The 25,833-nt window shown below is 36.3% G+C and overlaps 1 protein-coding gene across 1 annotated transcript; it reads left to right on the top strand.

The window, feature by feature from the left end:
- Window positions 1-260: 260 nt before the first annotated feature.
- LOC110815582 (PPR containing protein) lies at window positions 261-22,518 on the top strand. The gene is made up of 3 exons (XM_022043421.2): window positions 261-602; window positions 729-832; window positions 22,202-22,518. The coding sequence occupies exons 1-3, from the start codon at window positions 448-450 to the stop codon at window positions 22,231-22,233; spliced, it is 291 nt and encodes a 96-aa protein (XP_021899113.2). The 5' UTR covers window positions 261-447; the 3' UTR covers window positions 22,234-22,518.
- Window positions 22,519-25,833: the final 3,315 nt, after the last annotated feature.

The following is a 25,833-nucleotide window of genomic DNA, read 5'->3' on the forward strand; positions in this document are numbered from 1 at the left end:
CTTTAGGAGTTTAAATATATTTTTGATTAATTTGAATACAAAAATTATAATTTGTAATTTTTAAAAATAATTTAAAATTTTAATAAAAATATCAAAATTTATTTTCATCAAACACTCAATTTCTTCATTTTTAAAATACCATCTATTTTTAAATTTTTTTTACTATTATTTCTATTAAATAATAAATTATTTAATTAAAATATTTTTTAAATAATTATCTTATCGGTATCTTCAAGATTCAAAACATAAAATCGACCAAAAAAAAAAAAAACAGACAGAATGGGTTCTTGGTCCCTAGTACGTTTTCTCTGGGCCGAATGAGAGTGCTGTAACCCGACGAGGAAGAAAGCAGAAAACATTGGTTTTGGGGGTTTTGGTTTGAAGAAGGCAGAGGTTTTAGCTTCATCGTTAGGGTTCACTTCAATATTCGACAGACAAAACGAAGAAATGGTAGCAGCTACTGCTGTAAGGTCAGCTTTTATGCGACCTATTTGGAGAAAAACAACTAATTTATCGGCATCCAGAAAAAAATTCTCAATACCGATTTCTAATCCTTCGTCTGCAGGCAACCGTTCCACATTTCCTGACCTTTCTCTTTCTAGGTACCTGTGCTTTCTCTTCCTCTCATTGATACTCACTTCGCACACTTTCTATAATTTCACTATATTATAACATATCGATGGTTGTGTTTCTGTAATTTTCTTTGATAATTTGTTTGAATTTGGAAGGTTGGTTCGCCGAGAACTTAGCACCCTTCAACCAGTCCATAGCGCCATTGCCTCCGCTTGCCTTGTCTCCAAGCTGCCCACCGACCTCACCACATTCTACCAAGGTTTCATTTCTTTTTCTTTTCTTTTTCTCTTCTATGCATTTTTATTTATGTAACTGATGGTCCTTTTTTGCGTGATTGCGGTTTTACATCTTGGTTGCGTCATTGGAAATAGGTAATTTTGTGATACATTTAAAAGAAAAGTCTGCATTGCTGTATTGAGTTGCCAAAGTATCCGCTAGATATTGGTCTTAACCTTGATTCTTAGAATACAATTGCTGAAGTGGGAAAGTACTCGGAGAATTTATCCTCCATAGCATTCCTAAATGGTTCTAAAAAAGCAGGGTTTGTTTTGGACTTCTTCCTTGTATTCTTCTTAAACTTGATGGTTTTACAGAAGTTTGTAAAATGCACCAAAAGAGTGCACTTGGCTGTTGGGAGTTTGAGTTACCAAAGGTTGATAAACTCCTGCGGCCTTAAACAAAACGATCATGTAAATCTTCTGTGAACATGTGCAAATATGGTGCAGTTTGATGAGTAATGTACATTCCCATAGTTGATCTGACAGATAATTGTTTCAGCCATTGCTCTCTGCTTCTTTTTCTCAGATTATTTTGCCACTTGAGTGGTATGACACTTAGTGGAGTTGATATTGAGAGTTATTGCGGCATTAACAGATATAATAATGGGATTTAGCCATTTAGGGCACTCAATTTTTAAACTTTTAAATACAAACATATGAATCAATCCATTAACACTAGTGAGATCTGCAGTTGTACAAGCACAGAGTGGATTTGTGTTTGTATTCAGCTATTGATCTACAAAGTCTATTATTATTTAGGTGAAAGGTGATTCAGGCATTTGATGTAGTTCTGTTGACATGTCTGTTGACATGGTTAAGTTGGACTTCAAATTCTGAAATTTCAGAGCTGAAGTAGTTGGCTCAATCAACAGTTGGTGTAAGGAGGATTTGTGGTTATATATAATTTTCCTGCAAATGGTCATATAAAAGAAAGCTAGTTAACTCAAGGGTTGAGGTACACTTGGATCTGTTAAATTTATCACACTATTGTCCTCTAATGTCTTGATTTGGACTGTGTCTAACCTTTTCTTTTCGGTTTTATTTTTTATCATCAGGCTAGGTTGCAAAGAGTCATAAAAGAAAAAGCTAGTTAACTCAAGGGTTGATGTACACTTGGATCAGTTAAATTTATCACACTATTGTCCTCTGATGTCTTGATCTAGACTAGGTCTAATAATTTCTTTTCCATTTTAGTTTTCATCATCGGGCTAGGTCGATTAAGCTTAATAAGCTTAAACTTAAAGTTGTCTTGTACTCCTATACTCAAATAGAAAATATAAAGCAGATTTGTTTAATATTTTGTATTCTCTTTTGATTGTTTTAGTTTTAGTGTTTTTTTTTTCTTGTTTTTAGGATTTAAATTTTAGGTTTTAAAAGCATGTGCAAGTTGAATGTTCTTTTCTTAGGGTTGGTTGCATTTAGATTTGATTTGCATCCTTTCGCCATGGACTCTTTGGAATTTGTTGTAGCAACGTAGCCTAGTAACCCTCTCCAATACCATGCCTAGTATAGTTGTTGAATCCAATCTTCAACAACAATACATGAGAAAAGTTGTAAAGGTCTAAAATTTAATTGAATAGAAATATTGAATTAATGAAATAATAATGGAAACAATTGAGAATTTAGTGTTTACATTCCGTGCACAGTAAATTATAATGCCCAATAGGGTTACGAGAATATTCTGTAACGCCCTGACCTTAAATTCAAAGACATTATGATGACCCTGCTTGCATATGTGGTATGACATACTGTTCAATAACCAAATTCGCTCATTCGGTATATATTAAATGTTCAAATCTAATTATTCAATGTCTAAAGCTTTTTCATTATACACCCATTAATATCGCATATCACAATTACACAAATCTCATTTCAAAATAAACTACTTTCCACTAGCTATACAAGTATCCCGGTTCACTACCTATGCTTCCCATTTAGTCTCCTCTACATGCTAAGCTCGAAGGAATGTGACTTTGGTCCAATTTCCTATGTTACCGTATCTGTAAATGATAGAAAATGAGCATACACAAGTTCAGTAAAATAAATTCAAAATATAAACATAGTATAGAATCCCAATTAAATGCCTACATAAGTACCCCCCTTCCTATACCCTTACTTTTATTAGTCTCTTCTCCCCTACCCCCACACTCTTTTCCCCTTATGCGCTTATTACCACTACAATCACAACTCTCCCCGAAAGGAAACTGTCAGCTTTTATCACGTAAAGTCACCACTAGATGCCATAACATCTGCACACAAAGCACCTGTCCACCTGACCATAGATTAGCCACACACACACCCCATACCCGCCCCCCCCCCCCCCCCCCCCCCACCGCCCCCCCCCCAGTCTTCACCAATATCGGCGACCCCACTTATCCCTATTTTTGCCAATCATCAACCCTAAACCACCACACACTCAGACCGTTGCCCTTTTGATAATCCCCGGTTATCACCAATATCGGCGACCCAACTTACTCCCACTTCCGCCAATAATCGACCCCAAACCGGCCACATACTCACACCATTACCCTCCAGGTAACCCCCAACCATCACCAATATCGACGATTTCCCCTTGTCCCATTACAAACGACCATCGATAGCCAACATCGACATTACCACCCCTGAAAAGTACCACAACTACACTTATACCATTTTTTACAATCATAATCAGTCATCATACATGCATGCATATTCAACAAACACATAGAATAATTCATATATACATACATATTTAATCAGCACGCATAATAGTTCATTTTCACCTTGACAATGTATAATTAACAGCGTCCATACAGTTTCCACATGCTCATTATTCCTATCCTGTAACATACACACACACACACTGTTATTGCATGTTTCCATCATCCCCTCCCCTCACTTCACACAACTACTTCCCCCTATTTAGTAACACACACACACACACACACACTGTTTGTAACATCAATCCCATACTTCCTGTTTCCATCTTGCTCTCACATGTATCTCTCTGTCTCATCTCTCCTAACCGTCCCTCTCAGGACACTCCAACCATCACAGTCCCATTCCATACTCCATTCCCAGCCTAACTTCAACATCTCTAGTTTCTTCTCTCTTTGGTGCTCGTCAAGCACTCTTCTATATATGTTCATACATTTCCTTGCCTAATCCCTATGTTTCCGAATTTGCTTCTCTCTCTGGTGATATTCTAGTGCATATATATATATATATACTGACATATATATACACACTTTTTCAGTCTCATTTCTGCTCATCCCTCCTGCTCGAGCTCCTCACGATTTCACCTACCATACTTCCTCCTCTTGATTCCCTTCTTAATCGACCCTCCTAAGCGAGTGATTCCTCATTTCACAGCTCCCTATCCTCTCCGTTGGCCCGTTCTCTCTCTTATAGGATTCATTACACAACCATTCATCACACTGTAGGATTTAACTATAAATTGCCATTTTCAGTGTCTAAGATTCGAATTTATAATACCTTTTGCCTCCATCATCCATAACACAACAACAATTCTCTTAATCACCTTAATCGTCTCCTCCCTCTACGACTCTCTCTCCATTCCTCGACCGACTGTCTCTTCTCCTCTCTTCTCCCTTTCTTATTCTTTTTTCTTTTTCACTCTTTTCCTTCCCTTTCTCATCTTATTTATACCCAGCCTGATAACCCATCCCAACCGTCCATTCCCTTCTCTTAATCTGAACTATTCCCTCTCACTCCTCCCTCTCACCCTTCTATATTTTTATTTATTATTATTATTATTATTTATTTATTTATTTTTTTTATACATCCAGTTAATACATGTCCCATTAAGGAAATTTAAATAACAGAATGGAATTGTAACTAAAATTTTATAGGGTCAACCTCTACTGGACAACTCTGGTGGGATGCGGGAGACAATCTTTAGTCGTTAACTTTTTTGTTGTTCAAGATCCGGATCTTGCTCTTTCTAATATGAAATAGTTAAATAAAGAGGATGAACTACATTAGTCAAATAAGAATGTCAACACTTAACACCGATATGAAAAACCAAAAGTTAGTAAAAAATAATAAAACAACCAATAAAACTATTTTCATTTTAAAGTAAATTCATTTAATTAAAAAAAAAAACGTAAAGTTCATACTCACTTTTTAAGTTCTCAAATTTGACTTGTGAAGACAATAATTAAGATAACAGTTCACAATACATTTCAAGGAACAATAATAGCCAACTTTACTTTTTTACCTACTTACCGGTACTTTTGGAGATCCATAGGGTTCCCCCTACTTGTGGACCTAACATGCAACTTATTAATTTACCAGTTGTCCCCATACTCTGTCCGGTAATGAGCGCCAAACGTACTACTGCTTCAATACTTCGTCCAGTATGAGGGTGAACAATACTTCTCAACCCCTTCCAAATGAGAGTTCTCAGTCCCGTTCGACTGAAGTAATGTTCACGGTAGGGTTTGCCCTATGTACCAGGTCCGTACACTATTTCCCATGATACCTGGTAAGTCTTTTATACACATGTTCACCTCATCAAGCAGCCATCATTTGCGCACAAATATCTTATTTTATATTCACAGATCAATAGAATAACATTTAAACGGATAATAAAAAATCGATATTTTAATATTTAAGAAAAACGTGATTAGAGCATTTATTTTAAATCAATCGCAAATAAGGATAAATAGTTAAGCAAATCAATGAACGAGAAGACAAATAAACCAATGAATTAAAGTGCATGCAGTAAGCAAATAAATACAATATAGTAATAGATAAACAGTATAGGTAAAATAAGTAGTTTCGTACTAATCAGTTACTGGCTCCACTGGTGATCAACATTTAATTAATTAAGGGTTTCTAATATTCGCAAATTACACCGTTCTTATTTATTAAACTTTAATTAATTGTAACGGAAAAAAAAGGTGAAGGATTTTTACCCTGAGTCGGTGTTGGAAACATCGCATTTTTCATTATACTTCCTAGCAGTTTCCGGATTTCTTGAATTTTTTATGTGAAAATAAAAAATACACATCACATATTTCGAAATATCTCAAAAAGGCTAAAATAAGGGTTTTTAAAGTTTTTCGGCTGGTTTAGGGTTCTGGCACGGCGGCGCCGCCATGCTCCAGCGTCAACTCCGCTGCCCACGGTAGTGTCTCCTCTTGGCCTGGCCGGTTTCGTACGAAAACTTGCAAAATTCAAGGTTAGGTGGCCTCTGTTGGTCGGAAAAAGGAAAAAATCGAAACTCACTGGCGGAGGGGTTTTTCAGTGCAGTGGCTCTGCCGTTTCTCTCTCACGGCCAGGGGTTTTCTTTGGTCAACCTGCACCAGAAAAGAATTAGGGACACGACGGTCGAAAGTTTGAAGGGAATGAAAAACGAGATCGGGCACATCAGAGCGATTTTTGGGTCACGGTCGTGGCGGCTCGGCTGAGCTCTGCTCTCTGTTTTCGGCTTCCCTTTTGGGTTTTTGGCGCTGATATAAGTGTGGGGAGGCTTGAAATCAAATTCCAAAACGAAAGGGGGAAAAAACTAACCTCTCCGGTGTCAGTGACGGCTCCGGTGCGGCGGTGACGACTGTCGCTTTTCCTTCCAGTTGCCCTTCTTCTTCTCCGGTGAGGTCAGGTGCGGTTAAGGTTACGGTTTTCTTGGAAATGACATTTAAATACCCTCCCTGCATCGATCTGGGCCGTTCGTGCAGGGACATGTGGTCTACTCCGAGTCGTTGGATCGCTCTTATTTGGGGAATTAATCTGGGCCACACGATCGGATTAAATTTGGTTGTTTGATTGCGTTCGAAGAGGAAACAGATCTGAGCCGTCTGTGCGCGCAGAAAGAGATTTTGGCCATTGGATCCTGTTGGCACGTGGATCGCCTGTATGGCTTTTCGTGTGGAAGCGGGTCCGCGTGTCTGCCACGTGGCGCACGACGACTCGGCCGCGCTGCTGACGTGGTGGTCCACGTGTCCAAATTTTTGTTATTTTCACTTTTACCATAGTTTTTCAAATTTCTTTTCAAATAGATCATCTCTTATTTTTATTTTGGTCTTGATTTTTGAAAACATTTTTAAATACACCAAAAACACAATTTTCTTCAAAAATTCAATTAAAAATTAAAATTAATTTTTTTCTAATTTATATTATTATTATTTAATTAGCCCGGGGCTGAGTGTTACAACTCTCCCGCTTTAAGAAAATTTGGTCTCTCAAATTTACTGCTCTCTCACTACTCAAACAATTGAGAGTACTGAGCTTTAAAGTCTGATTTTATGTAATGGCCCCGGAAATTTAAATGAAATATATGTATTAAAAATGTTAAATGCGGAAGCGTAATAAAAATTTTGATTAACATTCCTTACACAATAACCAAAACGTACTCAAAATATGAAAGAACAAACTAAGTAAAAGAGATACTCGAGATAAGAACTATAAATATAGCTATGGAGTCTTTAAGTATCTCATTCGCCGTCTTCCTGCGGAACGGGCTCGGGAACGATGTCTTCCTGATCTGAAATGGTTAAATAAGGAATGAGCTACACCAGCCCGGTAAAGACATCACACTATCTCACCGCCACGGAAGTAAAGGTGGGTAGAAAACAAAAATGACCAATGGAGCATAATTTATAACAAACTCGTTTATTAACATAAAAACCTTTACTGTCCACTTATCTCGGTGAGATCCATGAAAGCAACATATGAAAACAATAACATTATCATTGTCATGAAATTATATAAACATTATAACATAACACTTATCATGCCTTTGCATTTCAATCATCAAACAACATATTTTCTTCTTTTACCAGCCTACTAGTATCCATGGGGATCCATAGGGGTCCCGCTACCCATGAACCCTTAACATTTACAACCTGATTCCAGGGCCGTCCCCATACCCTGTCCGGTATGGGCGCCAAAACCATGAACCTCAATACCCCGTCCGGTATGAGGGTGAAACGGACCCTTTCCATACCCCGTCCGGTATGGGCGCCAAAACACATAAGGTCTTCATACCCCGTTCGGTATGAGAGACCACGTTCCCAGTAGGGTTCCTTACGGACTCGGTCCGTCCACCATCTCCCAGGATATCTAGTCAGGCTGTCCACATTATCCATTTATCAATTTACATAACTTTTTTGCCTTTTTCCTTGATCACCATCATCCAATCATACACAACATGTAAACCAGTAATTGACACCAAACAAGACAACACAATATCGGGTTCACCATAATACAAACCCAAAATAAAGAAACCATAGTTCATGCATACGAGAGCATAACATAATTTCATCAAACATCATACTGCATTTAATACTGGAAATTAGATCAAACAATAACAGACCAACACTGTATCAGACTCGGGCCCCATTGGCAACCTGAATCAATTTTACATCTATAAAGTCACACAGTACAGTTTAATTATTTATTTAGCTTTAATACCGTGATATGAAATAGGGTGAAGGGTCCTTACTTGTTTCGGGTTCTGAATACGGTTCTACAGTGCTTCTACAGGCTGTCCCTAATTTTCCTGAATTTTTTCTAGAAAACTGAAACGCACTACCGGTACCTGCACGTGTCCAATCATGTCCAAAATCTCAAACAGTCTGATTTATCGGGGGTTTAACTTCCCATTCTTTCTAAACCTGTTGATACCTTTAAAGGGGGTGATATTAAGAAACACTCAATCATCCATCTCAAATTTCAAATCTCTCATTCGGGTGTCCGCATAACTTTTCTGCATACTCTGGGCCGTTTGGATGTTTTTTTTTTTATTCTAAATATTTTTGCTGTGGTCTCATCTATAAGGTCTAGATCGATCAATTTTCTATCACCCATCTCTTCCCAGCAGATCGACGATCTACATGGTCGACCATGTAATGCCTTATATGGAGCCAACCAATACGTGCTTGATAACTGTTATTGTAAGCGAACTCTATCAGGAGTAGGTGATCGTCTTAATGCACTCTGAAATCTAGAACACAAGTCCTGAGCATATCTTTCAATGTACGAATGGTTCGATCTAATTGTCCATCTATTTGAGGGTGGAATGCTGTGCTAAGAGACAATTTTGTCCCAATTGCTTGCTGAAAACTAGTCCAAAATCGAGAGATGAACTTGGGGTCCCTGTCTGATACCACTGTCACCGGAACTCCATGTAGCTTGATTATCTTCCGGATATAGATTCTAGCTACTTTGTCCAAGGGGTCGGTCATTCTGATGGTTACGAAATAAGAGGACTTGGTAAGTCGATCAATAATTACCCAGATTGCATCATGCTCCGAGCGTGATCTAAGTAATTTTATTATAAAATCCATAGTGATATGTTCTAATTTTAACTCCAGAATTGATTAATGGCTGAAGTAGCCTGCTTAGGCGTTGATGCTCTGCCTTGATCTACTGACATACAAGGCACTTGGAGACGAAATCAACAATTTTCTTTTTCACCCGCTCCACTAAAATTTAGGTCGCATGCTTTGATACATCTTAGTATTTCCGGGATGCATGGTGAACTTTGAACTGTAAGCTTCTGTCATGGTATCCCTTTTCAGTTCACTGTCATTTGGAATACATATCATGTCCTAGAATTTGAGCAACCTATTTACAGAAATTCGGAATTCTGAATTTAAACCCTGTTCTGTATTATTTCTGAGAGCTGCTAGAGTGGGATTAGTCAGTTAAGCTTTTTTTATTCTCTGAATCAATTCGGGTTGGACAGCTAGATGAGCCAGACATGTGGCCCTTTCCAAATCCGGGAGCTGTATATGTTGCGGCAACTTTTATTACTTTGCATTCAGAAATTATTATGTGAGCCAACATACATGCACTTTTCCTGCTGAGAGTGTCGTCTATCACATTAACTTTGCCCGGGTGATACAAGGTCTTTCAATCGTAGTTCTTGAGGAGCTCTATCCAACGCCTCTGACATATGTTGAGGTCTTTCTGAGTGAATATATGCTTTAAGCTCTTATGGTTTGTATAAATCTCAAATATTTTCCCTACAAGTAGTGACGCCAAATCTTAAAGGCATGGATAATGGCGGTGAATTCTTAATCGTGGGTGAGATAATTCTTTTCATGAGTTTTCAACTGTCTAAACCCATAGGTTATGACATTCCCGTATTGCATCAGAATGCAACTCAGTCCTTGGCATGAAGCATCACTGTATACCGTATATCCACCTGTCCCACTTGGTAGAGCTAAAATTGCCGCGGTAGTAAATCGTTTCTTGAGTTCTGTAAAGCTCATCTCGCATTCATCATTCCACTCAAACTTGACGTTTTTCTTCATAAGTCGAGTTAGGGGGGCGGTTAGGCTTGAAAGTCCTTCTATAAAGTTGTGGTAATAACCTATTGTGCCCAAAAAGTTTCGAACTTTCTTAACTGAAGTCAATTTCTCCCAACCCATCACTGCCTCAACCTTCTCGGGATTCACTAACACTCAATCTTTTGATATTATGTACCATAAGAAGGTAGTCTGCTCAAGCCAAAACCTACACTTATTCAGTTTTGCATATAGTTTCTTTTTCCAGAGAATCTGTAAAACTTCAGCACTTCTCTACTTTTTGAATAGATTAGGATATCATCAATAAACACTATGACGAATTGATACAAGAACTGTCTGAAGACCCTGTTAATCAAGTCCATAAAAATAGCAGGTGCATTGGTTAACCCAAATAGCATGACCAGGAACTCATAGTCCTTATACCGAGTTTTGAAGGCTGTCTTGGGAATGTTTTATGCCTTGATCTTTATTTGATGGTAACCCGAACGCAAGTTAATCTTGGAGAAAATCTGAGCACCTTGTAACTGATCGAAAAAGTCATCAATCCTGGGGATGAGGTAGTTGTTCTTGATTGTGACCCTGTTCAATCCCCTGTATTCAATACACAATCTTAAAAATTCGTCACTTTTCTTTACGAACGTGACTCCAGCACCCCAAGAAGATATACTGTGTCGGATGAACCAATTATCCTGCAATTATTTGATTTGTTTAATCAGTTTTTTCATATCAATATGACTCATTTGGTAAGGGGCAACTGAAATGGGCTGGGTGCCAGGTTGAAAATCTATGGTAAATTCAATTTCTCTGTTCACTGGTAGTCTTGATAGTTCATCAGGGAATACGTTCGGAAAATCTCGGACTATAAGAATCTCTTGAATGCAAATTTCTTTCTTAGACTTACTTAACGTAGAAAAGAATAACTGAGTTAAAGTATCAGATAAACAATGCAGTTACCATGAGGGGATAATATCTAAAACTTTTATTAATTTGTGAAGGATTATTTGTTTGGAAGGTTGAATACAAGTTTCTTATGAAAATAATTTACGGTGACATGATATGCTGCTAATCAGTTCATTCCCAGAATCACATCAAAATCCCTCGTGTCTAGTGTTATCAGATTTACACTCAATTTCTTACATGCTATTTCTACGATACAAACTTTGTATATGACATTCCTCAATAGTGTCCAATTCCCAGATGTAAACACATACAATATAAAATTAAGACTTTCTAGTAACACATTTAAATTTTTTGTGAAAGCATGTGAAATAAAAGAATGTGAAACACCAGTGTCAATTAAATCATGTCTCTGATGTAGATACAAACAGTACAGAATCAAGATTTTGTAGTAACACTTTTAAATTTTTTGTGAAAGTATGTTGAACAAAAGAATGTGAAACACCAGTGTTAATTAAAATATGTGCAAGATGATTACAAATAGTGTACGTATCCTGTATCACGTTCGAGTTGGCTTCAGCATCCTGCTGAGTGAGGGTATAGGCTCTGTCTTGGATTGGAGGTTTGACTTGATTCTGATTTTGCAAACACTCTCTCGCGTAGAACTTGACACTTTCATATATGCGGCAGGTATTGGTGAGACGATAGCAGTGTCAGTTTTCATGGTCCTTGCTACAGTGCTGGCAAGTCCTGTTGACGGGGTTTAAGGAAGAACTTGAGTTACAGATCTAGGTCTCTTATTCTCCTGAATCGGTGCAGTAGGTACTGACCTGCGATATGGAACCGGGGGCTTGGAACTGCCCTTTACTGGAGGAAAGATGCGGAGGTTTCTTTCTATCAGCTGTGCCTTGACCAAAACTACTGAATAAGTTATGAGCTCGAATACATACAATTGTTGTCAATTTTAGGATGAAGACCCCACTTAAACTTCCTTACCTTTCTGCTTTTGTCCACCATGCTCTCATGAGAGTATTGGCCAAACTATAGGAATTTTCGGGCATACTTAGATACTGTCATATCACACTGGACCAAGTGTGCAAACTCCATCTCCTTCAAATGCCGAATGTGTTATGGAAGGTACTTTGCATTGAAAGCTGTCAGGAACTGTTCCTAGGTAATCGGAATGGGTAGGGTGACCTGCTTCCATTGCCACTAACGACCTGCCTTACCTACAAGCATGTAAGTAACAAGTATTATCTTCTGCTCGAGAACTACCCCAAGAGTTGCGAATGTCTTTTCTGTATCTACCAACCGGTACTCCGCTTCTTCGAAAGTGGATGCTCATGTAAAAATAAATGAGTTAAGTCTTTTGTACCTCTTAATATAGTTTAGGTCTCTCACGGGTGGAACTAAGTCTTGTTGAAGGGAAACTAGATTATGCTGCGGAGGGACCGAGTGGCTCTATGGCGACACTTGGTTGTATGGTGGGAGCACTAGATGATACGGTGGAGGAGCAGGGTTGTACCAAGGTGGCACTGGGTCTTCTCGTTGTAGGGGTGGCTTATACTGTGGAAGTAGTGGAGGGTCAGACAGCTCCCTCATCTCTTCCCTGGCATGTTGAGTAGAGATGAGTCTCTCTAGTATCTCAAAGAGTCGATTGACATCCTCTCGAAGCGATTCATGTCTTTGTACTTGCATTTTACAACGAAAGGTTGAGGGTCATGTTGTATTGAATGATTCTAACTTTTGTGCAAGGAATAGTTTCGAGGAACGCGATTCTGATACCAACTCTAAAGGCCCAAGACTTAATTGTAAGGAAATATTGAATTAATGAAATAATAATGAAAACAATTGAGAGTTTAGGGTTTACATTTCGTGCATAGTAAATTAGAATGGCTATTAAGGTTACGGGAATGTCCTTTTGAGAAAATTTGAATAACAGAAATGAAAATATAACTAAACTCATATAGGGTCAACCTCCGCTCGGTAATTCTGATAGGATGCGGGAGGTAATCTTTAGTCGTTAACTTTTTTGCTGTTCAAGATCCGAATCTTGGTTTTCTGATCTGAAATGGTTAAATAAGGGAGGATGAGTTACACTAGCCAGTAAGAATGTCAATACTTAACACTGATACAGAAAATCAAATGTTGGTAAAAAATCATAAAACATGAAACCATTTTCCTATTTAAGTAAATTTATTAATTTAAAAAAAAAACATAAGTTTCATACTCACCTTTTAAGTTCTCAAATTCGACTTGTGAAGACAATTATCAAGATAACAATTCACAATACATTTCAAGGAACAATAATAGCTAACTTTATCTTTTTCTCTATCTACCGGTACCTTTAAAGGTCCATAGAGGTTCCTCCTACACGTGGACCTAACATCCAACATAGTAATTAATTGGCTGTCCCCATATTCCGTCCGGTAATGGGTGCCAAACGTACCACCGCTTTAATATCCCGTTCGGTATAAGGGTGAACAATACTTCTCAACCCCTTCCGGTTTGGGACTTCTCAGTCTCATTCGACTGAGGTAATGTCTACGATAAGGTTTGCCCTATGTACCAGGTCCGTACACCATTTTCCATGATACCCGGTAAGCTTTTTATACACATGTTCACCTCATCAACCAGCCATCATTTGCACACAAACATCTCATTTCATAATATCAATAGAATAACGTTTAAACAGACAATAAAAATCGATACTTTAACAATTAAAAAAAACGTGATTATGACATTTATTTCAAATCAATCGCAGATAGAAATAAACGGTTAAGTAAATCAATAAAGGAGAAAACAAGTGAACAAGTGAATTAAAGTGCATGCGGTAAGCAAACAAATATAGTCTAACAATAGATAAACAGTATAGGTAAAATAAGTAGTTTCGTACTGACTAGTGACCGGCTCCACTGGTGACCTGTATTTAATTAATTAAGAGTTTCTAATATTTGCAAATTACATTGTTCTTAGTTATTAGACTTCAATTAACCGTAACGGAAGAAAATGGTGAAAGATTCTTACCTCGGGTCGGTATTCGAAACATTGCATTTTCCACTGTACTTTCTGACGGTTCCTCGATTTTTTGAATTTTTTCTGCAAAAATAAAAAATGCACGTCACGTATATTCCGAAATATCCCAAAATGGCTAAAATAAGGGTTTTTAAATTTTTCTAGCTGGTTTAGGATTCCGGCACGGCGGCACTGCCGTGTTCTGGCGTCGGCTTCGCCGCCCATGGCGGCGTCTCCTCTCAGCCTAACTGGTTTTGGTTGGTAACCAGTAAAATTCAAGGTTAGGTGGTGTCCTTTGTTGGTCGGAAAAGGGAAAAAATCGAAACTCATCGGCGGAAGGGGTTTTTTGGTGTAGTGGCTCTGCCGTTCCTCTCTCGCGGTTGAGGGTTTCCTTTGGTTGACCTGCACCAAAAAAGGATTGGGGACATGACGGTTGAAAGATTAAAGGAAACGGGGGAATGAGAAACGAGATCGAGCTCATCGGAGCGGTTTTTGGGCTGCGGTCGGCTTGGCCGAGCTCTGCTATCGGTTTTCGACTTCCTTTTTGTATAACAATCCGTAATTAAAAGAGAAATAAATATATAAATTTAATGCGTAAGTGATTAATAACGTTAGAGTTTACATTTTTCACACAATAATTTTGAATGCTCAATAGGATTACGAGAATATTCATTATAAAAGATAAACGGAAATTAAAGAAATGCAACGAAAAACAAATAAATAAACATATTAGGACAACGTTCATCAGCACTTAAAGGGAGTCTTGATAGTGAACTACTCACAACTCTCTTGCTGATCGGGATCTGAAGCTTGGTTCTCTTGATATGAAATAGTTAATAAAAAGGTGAGTTACATTAGCCTAGTAAAAATATCACACTAATCACAGATATGGAAAATTGAATATTAGTAAAAATCATAAAATAATTAATGGATCACTTAATTTAAATAAATTCATTTAATATAAAGAAGAGCATTTATTCTGTACTTACCGTAACGAGTTTTCCAAAAACAACTTATAAAGACCCCTATTTATACCACTTTTTATTTTCACGCATAATAGAACAAAAGACGAAACTTTCATTTCTTACCTGCTTATTGGTACCCTTAGGGGTCCATAGAGATATTCTCTATTTGTGAACCCAATATCTAATTTTAACAATTAAGCGGCCGTTCCCCTACCCTGTCCGGTAATGGGCATCAAACATTCAATTGCCTCGATACCCCGTTCGGTATGAGGATGAACCATATCTCCCAAACTTTTCCAGTAAGGGACTTTCCAGTCCCGTCTAATTGAGGTAACGTTCATGGTAGGGTTCCTTATGTACTGGGCTCGTTTACCCTTATAACGGCCCCATAAATAAAAGAAAATATATATATTTATTCGAAGTACGGAAGCGAAATAAAATAGATTATGATTAACATCCCTTACACAATAATCATAATGAATTAACGTATGAAAGAATAAACTAACTTAAAGGAAATACTATGAATGAATGCTATAAGGAAAACTAATAAATTCTTTGGTTTCTACTCGCCGTCTTTTTGCAGAACGGGGTCGGGAACCAAGTCCTCCTGATATGAAATAGTTAAGTAAGGAATGAGTTACACTAGTTCAGTAAAAACATCACACTATCTCATTGTCACAGAAGTAAAGGTTGGTAGAAAACAAAAACGACCAATGGACCATAATTTATAACAAACTCATTTATGAATAATAAAAACTTACTGTCCACTTACCTCAGTGAGATTCATGAAAATGACCTATGGAAACAATAACATCATAAATATCATGAATTCATACATAATTTGTATCATAGTACATGTCATACTTTTGTATTTCAATCATCAGGCAACAAATTTCCTCTTTTATCAGCCTACTAGTATCAATAGGGATCCATAGGGGGTCCGCTACACGTGAACTATTCACATTAATAACTTAATTTCAGGGCCGTCCCCATACCCCGTTCGGTATGAGCGCCAAAACCATAAACCTCAATACCCCGTCCGGTATGGGCGCCAAAATATATAAAGTCTCCATATCCCGTCCGATATGAGAAACCACGTTCCTGGTAGGGTTCCCTATGGACCCGGTCCGTCCACCATCTCTCAAGATATCTAGTCAAGTTGTCAAAATTATCCATTTATCAATTCACATACCTTTTTTCATTCTTTTTTTAATCTCACTTATCCAATCAATATAAATACGTAAACCAGCAATGCACACCAAACAAGACAACACAACATCGGGTTTACAATAATTCAAACCATAATAGATTAAACAGTTATTCATGCATATGGAACCACAAAATAAACAATCAAATACTATACTGCATTGAGACTGTAAAATACATCAAACAGAAACAGACCGACAAATACATCAGGTTCGGGCCCCATTAGCAATCTTAATTAATTATACATATCTATTAATTCATAAAATACTGTTTAATCATTTATTAAATTTTAATGCCGTGATAGGAAATAGGGTGAGGGATCCTTATTTGTTTCGAAGTCTAAAATCGGGTTCTCACTGCGGATACGGGCAGTCCCTAGATTTTCTGAATTTTTCTCCGGAAACTGAAACACACTTCCGGTATCTACACATGTCCCCAAAAAATCCCAAATCAGACCAAGGGCCCTTTTGGCCAATTTCGGAAATTCCGGCACGGCGACGGCGCCGCTGCCCGCGGGGGCGATCCGCATCGGGTTGGCCATTTCCGGCCAAATTCGGCCAAACTTGCATTGGTTCCTATGATAAAACACCCCTAGGGGCCTCGGTGGGCTAAAAAATTACAAAAAACCAAGGCTTACCGGTGGCGGGGCTCTCGGGTGCGGCGGCTCCTCCGGTGCGAGTTGCAGTTTGGTGTTTTGCTCCGGTCAACCTGTAGAGAAAAAGACAGTGGTCAAGGTAGTATAAAAATTACATTGAACGGGAATCGGGAAGGGTCTCATCGGAGGCAAAAATCGAGGAAACCCGCGGCGGCGCCGCTGGGCTTTGACGGTGTTTTCTGGCCAATTGGTTAGTGGTTTGGCTCCAATTTGGCTACAGGGAGGTTCAGCATCGAAAAACGAGCCAATGGGAGAAATGTTACCTCGTTTGGCGGCTGAAAAATCCTACGGTGCGGCGGCAGGTGGCGGCAGTCGGTTCCTCCAGTGGCTGAGTCGTTTTCTCCGGCGAGGGTTCTGGCGGCTAGGGTTTGGGGTTGGGTGTGGATGCGATTATTTATAACCATCCCCTTTTAATCTGAGCCGTCCATCATGATTTAATCTGTGCCGTCCGATCACGATTAAATTGGAAATAAATTTGGGCCGTCCATCACGATGCGATCTGCGCAGTCCGTGCGTGATCAATTCTGGACCATCCGCACGCGTGAGATCTGGGCCATCCACGCGCGGGAACGGATCTAGGCCGTCCGATCGCGCGCACGCGGATCGCCCATGTGTCTCCGTCCCGCGTGGCTTCCCTCGTCAGCGTCCCTGCCACGCGGCGTGTCCTGGTTGGCCGGGGCCGCTGATGCAGTTGCTGACGAGGCGCTATTTTTTTAAATTACGTTTTGATCCCCGGTTTTTGATTTTCTTTTCAAAAACACCCCAAAAATCTAAAATTTCACCCATTTTTTCCAAATTCAATTTCAATTAAATCTCAAAAATAATTTTACCCCATTTTATTATTATTATTATTTTTATTTCTATTAAATTAAATTAAATTAAATTAAAACCTTATAAATTAATTATTAAAATAAAATAAAATAAACAAAATTCTGAATTAAATTAAAATAAAATAAAAATAAAAATAAAAGAAAAATCTTTGGGTGTTACAACCCTTTTCTTGGATAAACAATAAGTCTTTCATATATAGATTTTCATCAACAAAAAACCAACAAACTCATACCAATATCTCATATCACATTCACAGATCAATTAAATTACATTCATACTGGCGGTATATAAACAAAATAATAAGATAAGTTGATAATATTATTGAACTATAAATTAAAACATGTGCTATACGAAAATCAAGTAAGTAGGACAATATAGAAAAATAAACAGGAATTGAAACAATTGTGAACTAACCGGTTCCGGCTCCACTAGTAATCTGTAATTATTTTTAAGATTTTTTAATTTTTAACAAAAACACAAAATTATACATCGTTAAGTCTCAATTTACTGTAACGGAGAATAGGGTAAGAGATCCTTACCTGGATTAGTGTTTTGAGGTGTCGAAGTATCGATTACACTTCCTAATGGATATCAAGTTTCCTGAATTTTTCTTGTATAATTCAAAACACTTGTTACATACCTAAAAATACATCAAAAATTCAAAATTGGTGCCCAAAACTTATTCCTACTAATTTTGGGGTTCCAGCATGGCGGTGTCGCCGTGCTCTGGCGCTGGCTCCGCCGTCCACAGCGACGCTGCCGTGCTCTGATGCCAGCTCCGCCACTCATAGCGACGGTTGGCCTCGCCCTGACCAGTTTTGACCGTATCCATGCAGAAAAACACGTTAGGGGCTTTGTTTGGCCAGAAAATCACGAAAAAACTGAACCTACTGGCGGGGGAACCTTTGGGTGCAACGGCTTCACCAGCCCTCCTTCACAATTGAAGTTCTTTCTTCGGCTACCTTACATAGAAAGAGACAGTGAACACAATGATCGAAAAATCATGTGAAACTGGAATCGGAAAGGGGCTCATCGGATGAGTTTTGAGGTTTTAGCCGCGATGGCTCCGCCAGGTTTTGCCTGTAGTTTTCGGTTCACCTACCGTCTCTCTTGCTCCGATTTGGCCACAGGGGTACTCGGAATCGAATTCCAAACGGGTAGAGAGAATTTTTATCTTTTTGGCGGTCGGCGGTGACTCTGGCACGGGGGCGGTCCGCGGTCAGCCTCCTTCTCCAGCGTTTGGTTCTTCTTCTTCGGCGAGGGCTAACGGTTAGGGTTTAGGTTCCCGTGTGATGCGAAATATTTATAACCATCTCGTATTGATTTGGACCGTCAATTGCGATCGATTTCTCATCCGTCCGATCGCGCCTAAAGAAGAAACGAATCTGGACTGTTCATCGTGATTAATCTTGACCGTTCAATCATGCTTAAGGGAAAAACGGATCTAGGCTGTCCACGCGCAGGGGTTCGATCTTGGGCCGTCCAATCGTGGGGCACACGAATTGCCAGCGTGGCCTCTCTCATGGCACCGACGTGACCGCATATTGCCACGCGGTGCGCTCCGGTTTGTCGAAACTGCTGATTGGACTGTCATACGTGGCCGAACTTTCTCTATTTGTACTTTGACCATTTGTTTCCAAATTTTTTTTCAAAAACACCCTAAGAACTCAAATTTTCACCTATTTTTTCCAAAATTGTTTTCAATCTTGTCCTTAATTTATTTTTTCTCAAAATTTCACTTAAATAAAAGTAAAATAAATTAATCAATTATTTTAAATTAATAATTAAATAATAAAAAAATTATTTCGGGTCGTTTTTTGGGGCCGGGTATTAAATTTTGGCTTTTTGGCGTCGATATGGGTGTGAGAAGGCTTGAAATCAAATTTCGAAACGAAAGGGGAAAACTTACCTCCTCGGTGTCGGTGGCGGCTCTAGTGTGGCAGCGATAGTGGTCAGTTTTCCTTCCAACTGCCCTTCTTCTTCTTCTCCGGCGAGATCAGATGCGGCTAGGGTTAGATTTTTTTGGGAAACGATGTTTAAATACCCTTTCTATGTCGATCTGGGCCGTATGTGCAGGACACGTGGCCCACTCTCAGTCGTTGGATTGCTCATATTTGGAAAATTAATTTGGGGTGCACGATCGGATTAAATCTAGCAATTCGATTGTGTCTGAAGAGGAAATAGATCTACGCTGTCCGTGTGCACAGGAGGAGATCTGGACCGTTGGATTTTGTTAGCACGCGGATCGCCTGCGGGGACAATTGTTTGCGTGTCTGCCACGTGGCGCACAGCGACCCAGCAGTGCTGCTGACGTGGCGATCCACACGGCCAAATGTTTGGTATTTTCACTTTTACCACAGTTTTTCAGATTTTTTTATTTCAAATAGATTCTCTTTTATTTATACTTTAACTTTGATTTTTGAAAATGTTTTCAAATACACCAAAAATACAATTTTTTTAAAAAATTTAAGTAAAAATTAAAATTAAATTTTTTCTAATTTAGATTATTATTATTTAATTATCTTGGGCCTAATTTTCAGACCTAGGTGTTACAATAGTAACATATTGTCTATAGCTATTTGAAATGATAACATAGTTGAAAATTGTTTGTATAAACTAAATGAATCAAGTTTGATTTGAGAAAATAGAAGATAAATAATTGAAATGTGATTCATAATTATTTTATTTTTTAAAAAATTAATGAGTATAAAATTTGAGTAATAATAAAATAAAATAATATTGATAATATTAATACTAATGTCAATAACAATTAGGAAAAAGTCTATTATGTCTACATTTGAAATAAATATGATAATTTGAATAAATAAATAAATAATATTTTTTATTATTTAATTTATTATCTTTTGAATATATTTAATGGTTATTTATCCCATGTTTATCTAAAAAAAAATGTTATTTATCCCATGAAATTTTAAAATAAGTATAATATTTTTTTTTGAAATAAAAAACTAGAGTTTGATTTAGAAAATATAACATCAAGATTAAGATCTGATTTCCATTATTTTTAAAAAAGAGTTGATTTCTAATAATTTTACTTCTAGATATATTAAGAATATAGACTTTTTAAATAATCATAAAATAAAAAAATATTATTAAGAATATTTTATTAATTATTTTTAATCATTTTGGTCCTTTTATAATGTTTGATTAATCAATATGTAATGAAAATTTGCCCTTGATCATAAAACACCAACATGGGTCATTTATTGGCTTATAAACTCAGGTGTTTGTTTTCCAACTTTAAAGCTTGCACGTGCTTAATTGTTTTGAAGTGCTTTATTGAATATTCTTGATGAAATCTTAAGCTTCAAATCTTGCAGGAGAACAAAATTCTTCTGAATTTATAAATTTTATATGTTTGATGGTAATTATTGCTCATTCAAATGTTATTTTAAAGAAACTTAATGAATACATTAAATTTTTACTAGTAGGAGATGAAGAACATCACTTTAATTCTGAAAATAATTCTAGACATGATTAGATGGGGAAAAATATTGACGATGTACAAAAACCAACATTTTTGAAACTATCGACTGTTTTGGTCTGTTAAACCCATATTGAAGCTTAGATGATTATTTCTTAAACCTCATTTTAGGTCAGCACTTTCTAGGACTAGATCGTTTTACATCTTTTTTTTGTCATCCAAACATTATAGAAAGATCTTTTTCCATTTTGTAAAAAATATTAAAAGGTTTATGGTTTGAAATAATTTTGTGGATTCAGAAATTAAGTTGTAATGAAAAAAAATAGATTTAATTGTAATATTTGCCTTTAGTCCATTGAATAAATGGTAAATTACTCTTTATTTTAAATATAATAATGTATCTTCACTTTCATCCATATTGAAATGCCAGTAAAATAGTCTTTTCATGTTATGGAGTTGGTATGATTTTCTTTCTTAACCATTATATATTTTCTCATTTCTTCTAAAAATGATTAAATTATTATTTTTAAGAGATTGAGTGCATTGGAGTTATTATTTTTGAGAGATTGAGCAGACTGGAGTTAAGGATTGATCGTGTGAGAAAAGTATTATAATCTTCAATTGTCATAGTAATTTCAAATTTCTATCTCTTTATGGAGCAGGTCAGCGATGAATTCATTTAGTTCTTTAATTTGCATTGGTTTGTTCTTCTCAGTCGCATAACATGTGAAAAATATAGTTTCCACTAAACTCATATTTATTAAGAGAGAGTGATTAATGTAATTTTAAAAAATAAACTATGGCTTACAATTTACATACTTTATTTTTAACTATTAGATTTACTTTATATGTAAACAATCATGCAATATGCACCAAGCATGGGTATATATTTAATTGTATTTATGTTTATTAACATAAGAAATTGAAATTGGGGGCAAAAATGTAGAGATGATGCTTGCTTCTCTGTGATATTATTCTTCATTGTCAAATTACTTGATTAAGTTCTCTATTGCTGTTGTAAGAAATGACCATATTACATCAATCTACCTTATAATTAACTTTTCTTCCGCTGGTGACAGGTAGGTTTGCAAATTATCTAAGTCCCATCTAATGGCGACTAGGTGATAAAATCAAAGGCTTCTTCTCTGACAGTTGCAATACAATTTGGTTCCATCTGATGTGTGAAGTTCAGGTTTTGAGATCAATCATTAGACATGTTTGTTTACCATCTTTAGTCCAGTAGGAAGTCTTAAAAGTAATTTCTCATAGATTACCTACTGTTATGAATTTTTTCTAACTTTAATAAGTGAAATAATCCTCTTGTAAAATTTTCCTGTAGTTTCATCTGAACCATCAGAAAATCAATTTTAGAATGAAAAGCAGAGACATTAAGGCATATGGTTGCAATAGTGATGTTTTGTCAAATTGAAAGGTCCTTGATGTTAGAGGTGCCAGCATGACTACAGTTAGATTTATTTTTCCAAAAGTTAGTGGGATGGTGAGAAATTTGCAGCAAATATTCTCAGTTCTACATAGTCCAACATTATAGGTAAAAATAGCAATAATTTACGGACACAATTATTATTTTCACCTGTAAAGTTGGAATATCTAGAATGTGGAAAATGTACTGCAATTCTCTTCCCTCTAATTAGCTTTTCAACAAAGAGTTAATCGCTTGAACAAAGAAACTAAGAAGTTAGTTTGTTTTTGTAAATTCAGGTTACTATAAGATTAGAATAAAAGCAGCCTCACAGAATCCACAACTTCTTTGAATTAAAAAAACTTTCATTTTATAATAATTGTAGGTTGACATTTTTTTTGGAGAACAAAATAATGGTATAAGGCACCAAGGTGGTGCCACCCATGTAAAAAATATTCACAACTCTCTCAAAGAGAAAAGATCTACAAAAGCAGCAATCATAAGGTCAACGAAAAAAGTACTTAAATTTTCTTTTTAAAATTCCAAACTGTTGGACCAAATATTCAAGTATTCATATTACCTTGTGCCCACTTAGACAGGACTGGACTTGATGGTTGAGATGATATTAGAATTTAGTTGAATCTCGATGGTTGAGATGATATTAGAATTTAGTTGAATCTCGATGGTGGTGACAATAGAAGATTATGGTTTACTTTTTACTTCATAGTTGGATGTTTGCTTGTTCTTGGTTGAATAATGTAAATATTTTATTGTGAGAACCTCTACCTTGTTGAATAGCTAGAAAAGCATAAAAACCTGTCAATATCTGTACTATTAGGAGATAGAGATATAAAACTACAACTTTTTGTTTAGAGGAAACAAAAGGACTAATATCTTCTTACTTAGCTGGTCGGAGTGGTGATTGTTTATGTGATTCTGGCGTTGATTGTTTACGATGTTGAAGTTCTTAATTCCATTCCAGATAGTAAGCCTGTACAGCTATTTAATTATTTGTTAATTTGTCTATTAGCAATCAAAACTAGGCTTTTGGCCTTTTCTTGAATTATTTTAATGAAACTTTAAGGAAACAAGAAATTTCAATTGATGTGAAATTCCTTTTTCTTGAAGTTTAGCAGTAAGTATGTCATTTTCTGCAAAATTTGAAGGCTTGTTCTATTTGGCGATCGTCTTACATAAGTTGAGTCCTTTATAATAGATCTGAACTACTGTAAGAAAGGTATTATTTTGCTACAATGGTCAATAGTTACACATCAGTTAGGTGGCGAAAATTCTTTAGTTTGCATCAGATGATGAGTCCTATGGAAGCTGTACGATGGTTTTCACGTAGGTTATTTTTATCTAACATCTGGAGGATTTGTCCATTAGCTGACTGTGATAATTGCTAAGTCTTTCTTTGACTTGAAAATACATTTGGTTAGAGGATTACGTGTATAGTTGTTATATTAGCAATCTTTAGTTAATGTTTGGTTGGGTACCTTACTTTTGAGCAAATATAGAGTTTCAAGGCTTGAAAAAGTGGAAACTAGGTTGTTTTTGGATCTAAGGGAAAGTCATGTGTTCTCTCTCGTAAGAATGACTGCATTATCAAATTCTGCTAGAATTTTTTTTTTTGAAATGTTGCAAAAGATCATTATACTTGGTTATAGCCCAAATCAGATTCTCTTCAAGTGTACTTTTACGATAATTACCAGCTAGAGTTTTGAACTGCATTACTACATGAACTCAATCACTCGTGTGAAAACAGATAAAAAAAAAAACAAGACTTATTCGAATAGCATTATTAATGTTGTAGTTACAGTTATAGGCAATTCGTCTACTCCTGTTACTAGATGTTTTTATTCGATTGATGGGGTTTGCTTACATTTTGTTGGGTAAGAACGATTTGGTAACTGAGATAGGAGAAGACTATAGTTGTTTTAAGTCTGCTAGATTCTCATTGTGGGATTGAGGGTGATATTCCTGTCTACATGTTTTGTTCGTGGACCTGGAGGAGCTCTTCAAATCTGATATCAATCCCCTATCAATTATTTCTGCAGTATAATTTTTTCGGGATACTTGTGGATGGTGAAATAAATAAAAATATATATATATATATAGAATTGAGTGTATTTGACCTCTTTACTGGAGATGCTCTGGTTGATACTAAATTTGGGAAAATAAAGTCAAAACTATTATTTGCTGTTCTTAAATTTTATTAACAAATAAAATAATTGGAAATAAAAACGAAATGATGTAATTACTTGTCGTTGAAGAAACCGTTAATAATATTATATATGAAATTTGGTTTGTTTGACTTTTGAGAACAAATTTCTTATTATTTTTTTAATTCAGTACCTCATAGTATTAGTTGTTTGTTATTTTATGTAAAATTATTTTTAATAATACCCATTTAAAAATCTTATGTGAAATAATTGTCAGGTAAAACATAGGAAGTGAATTATATAATTATATGTATATATGAATTTGAGTTGATGTAAACCATGGTTGTATTGTGTCTGTATAATTTCATGGAGAGAAGTTGTGGCCAATGGCATATAAAGAAGAGAAGAGAGAGAGAGAGAGACGAGAGCATTTTTGTTGTCACTTTCAATGAATTAAAATATTTTAATTTCTGTTAATAAGAAAATGAAGTATTAACAACTTGCAGCAACATGCTTAACAAAACCTAACAATATCTTAATTTACTAAAAATATTGGCTTTTTGCAGTATGTATATATATATATATACAGTTTTGACTTTTAAGATTCATTAATGAGGGGGAGTTAGGATACAATTTCTTTAATGAATCTTAAAAGTCATTTTACCTGAAAATTATATATTAATTAATGTGGATAAAATTGGCTTCCACAAGAAACTGAGGGAACATAAATTTAATATACAGAATTAAGTAATTGATTATTTAATATATATATATCTTAGAAATTAAGAATGGGAATTTGTGTAAAACTTGTTTGAGTGCTTAATCCTTTATTTATCAGTTCCATTAAATTAGCTTTAGTTACATGTCTGCATTGAGTTGGTTAGAGTTTTAAATTAATATTTATTGTTATTATTATTACTACTTGAGCATTGTATTCTTTGACTTCAATTAAATTATATGCTTTAAGGTTAAAATATGAGTTTGTTCATATTTTCTTAATTGCATTTAAATAAAGCCCTCAAAGTTGAAAAATATAACTCTCTTTAATGCTTGTACATTTCTTTTTCACAAATGTAACTTACCTGGCAATAATACTACAAATAACTGCTGAAATGGTTTCCTTTTGACA

This window comes from Carica papaya, chromosome 2, assembly GCF_054855325.1.
Source record: "Carica papaya isolate Zhongbai chromosome 2, ASM5485532v1, whole genome shotgun sequence".
Classification (NCBI taxonomy): Eukaryota; Viridiplantae; Streptophyta; class Magnoliopsida; order Brassicales; family Caricaceae; genus Carica; species Carica papaya.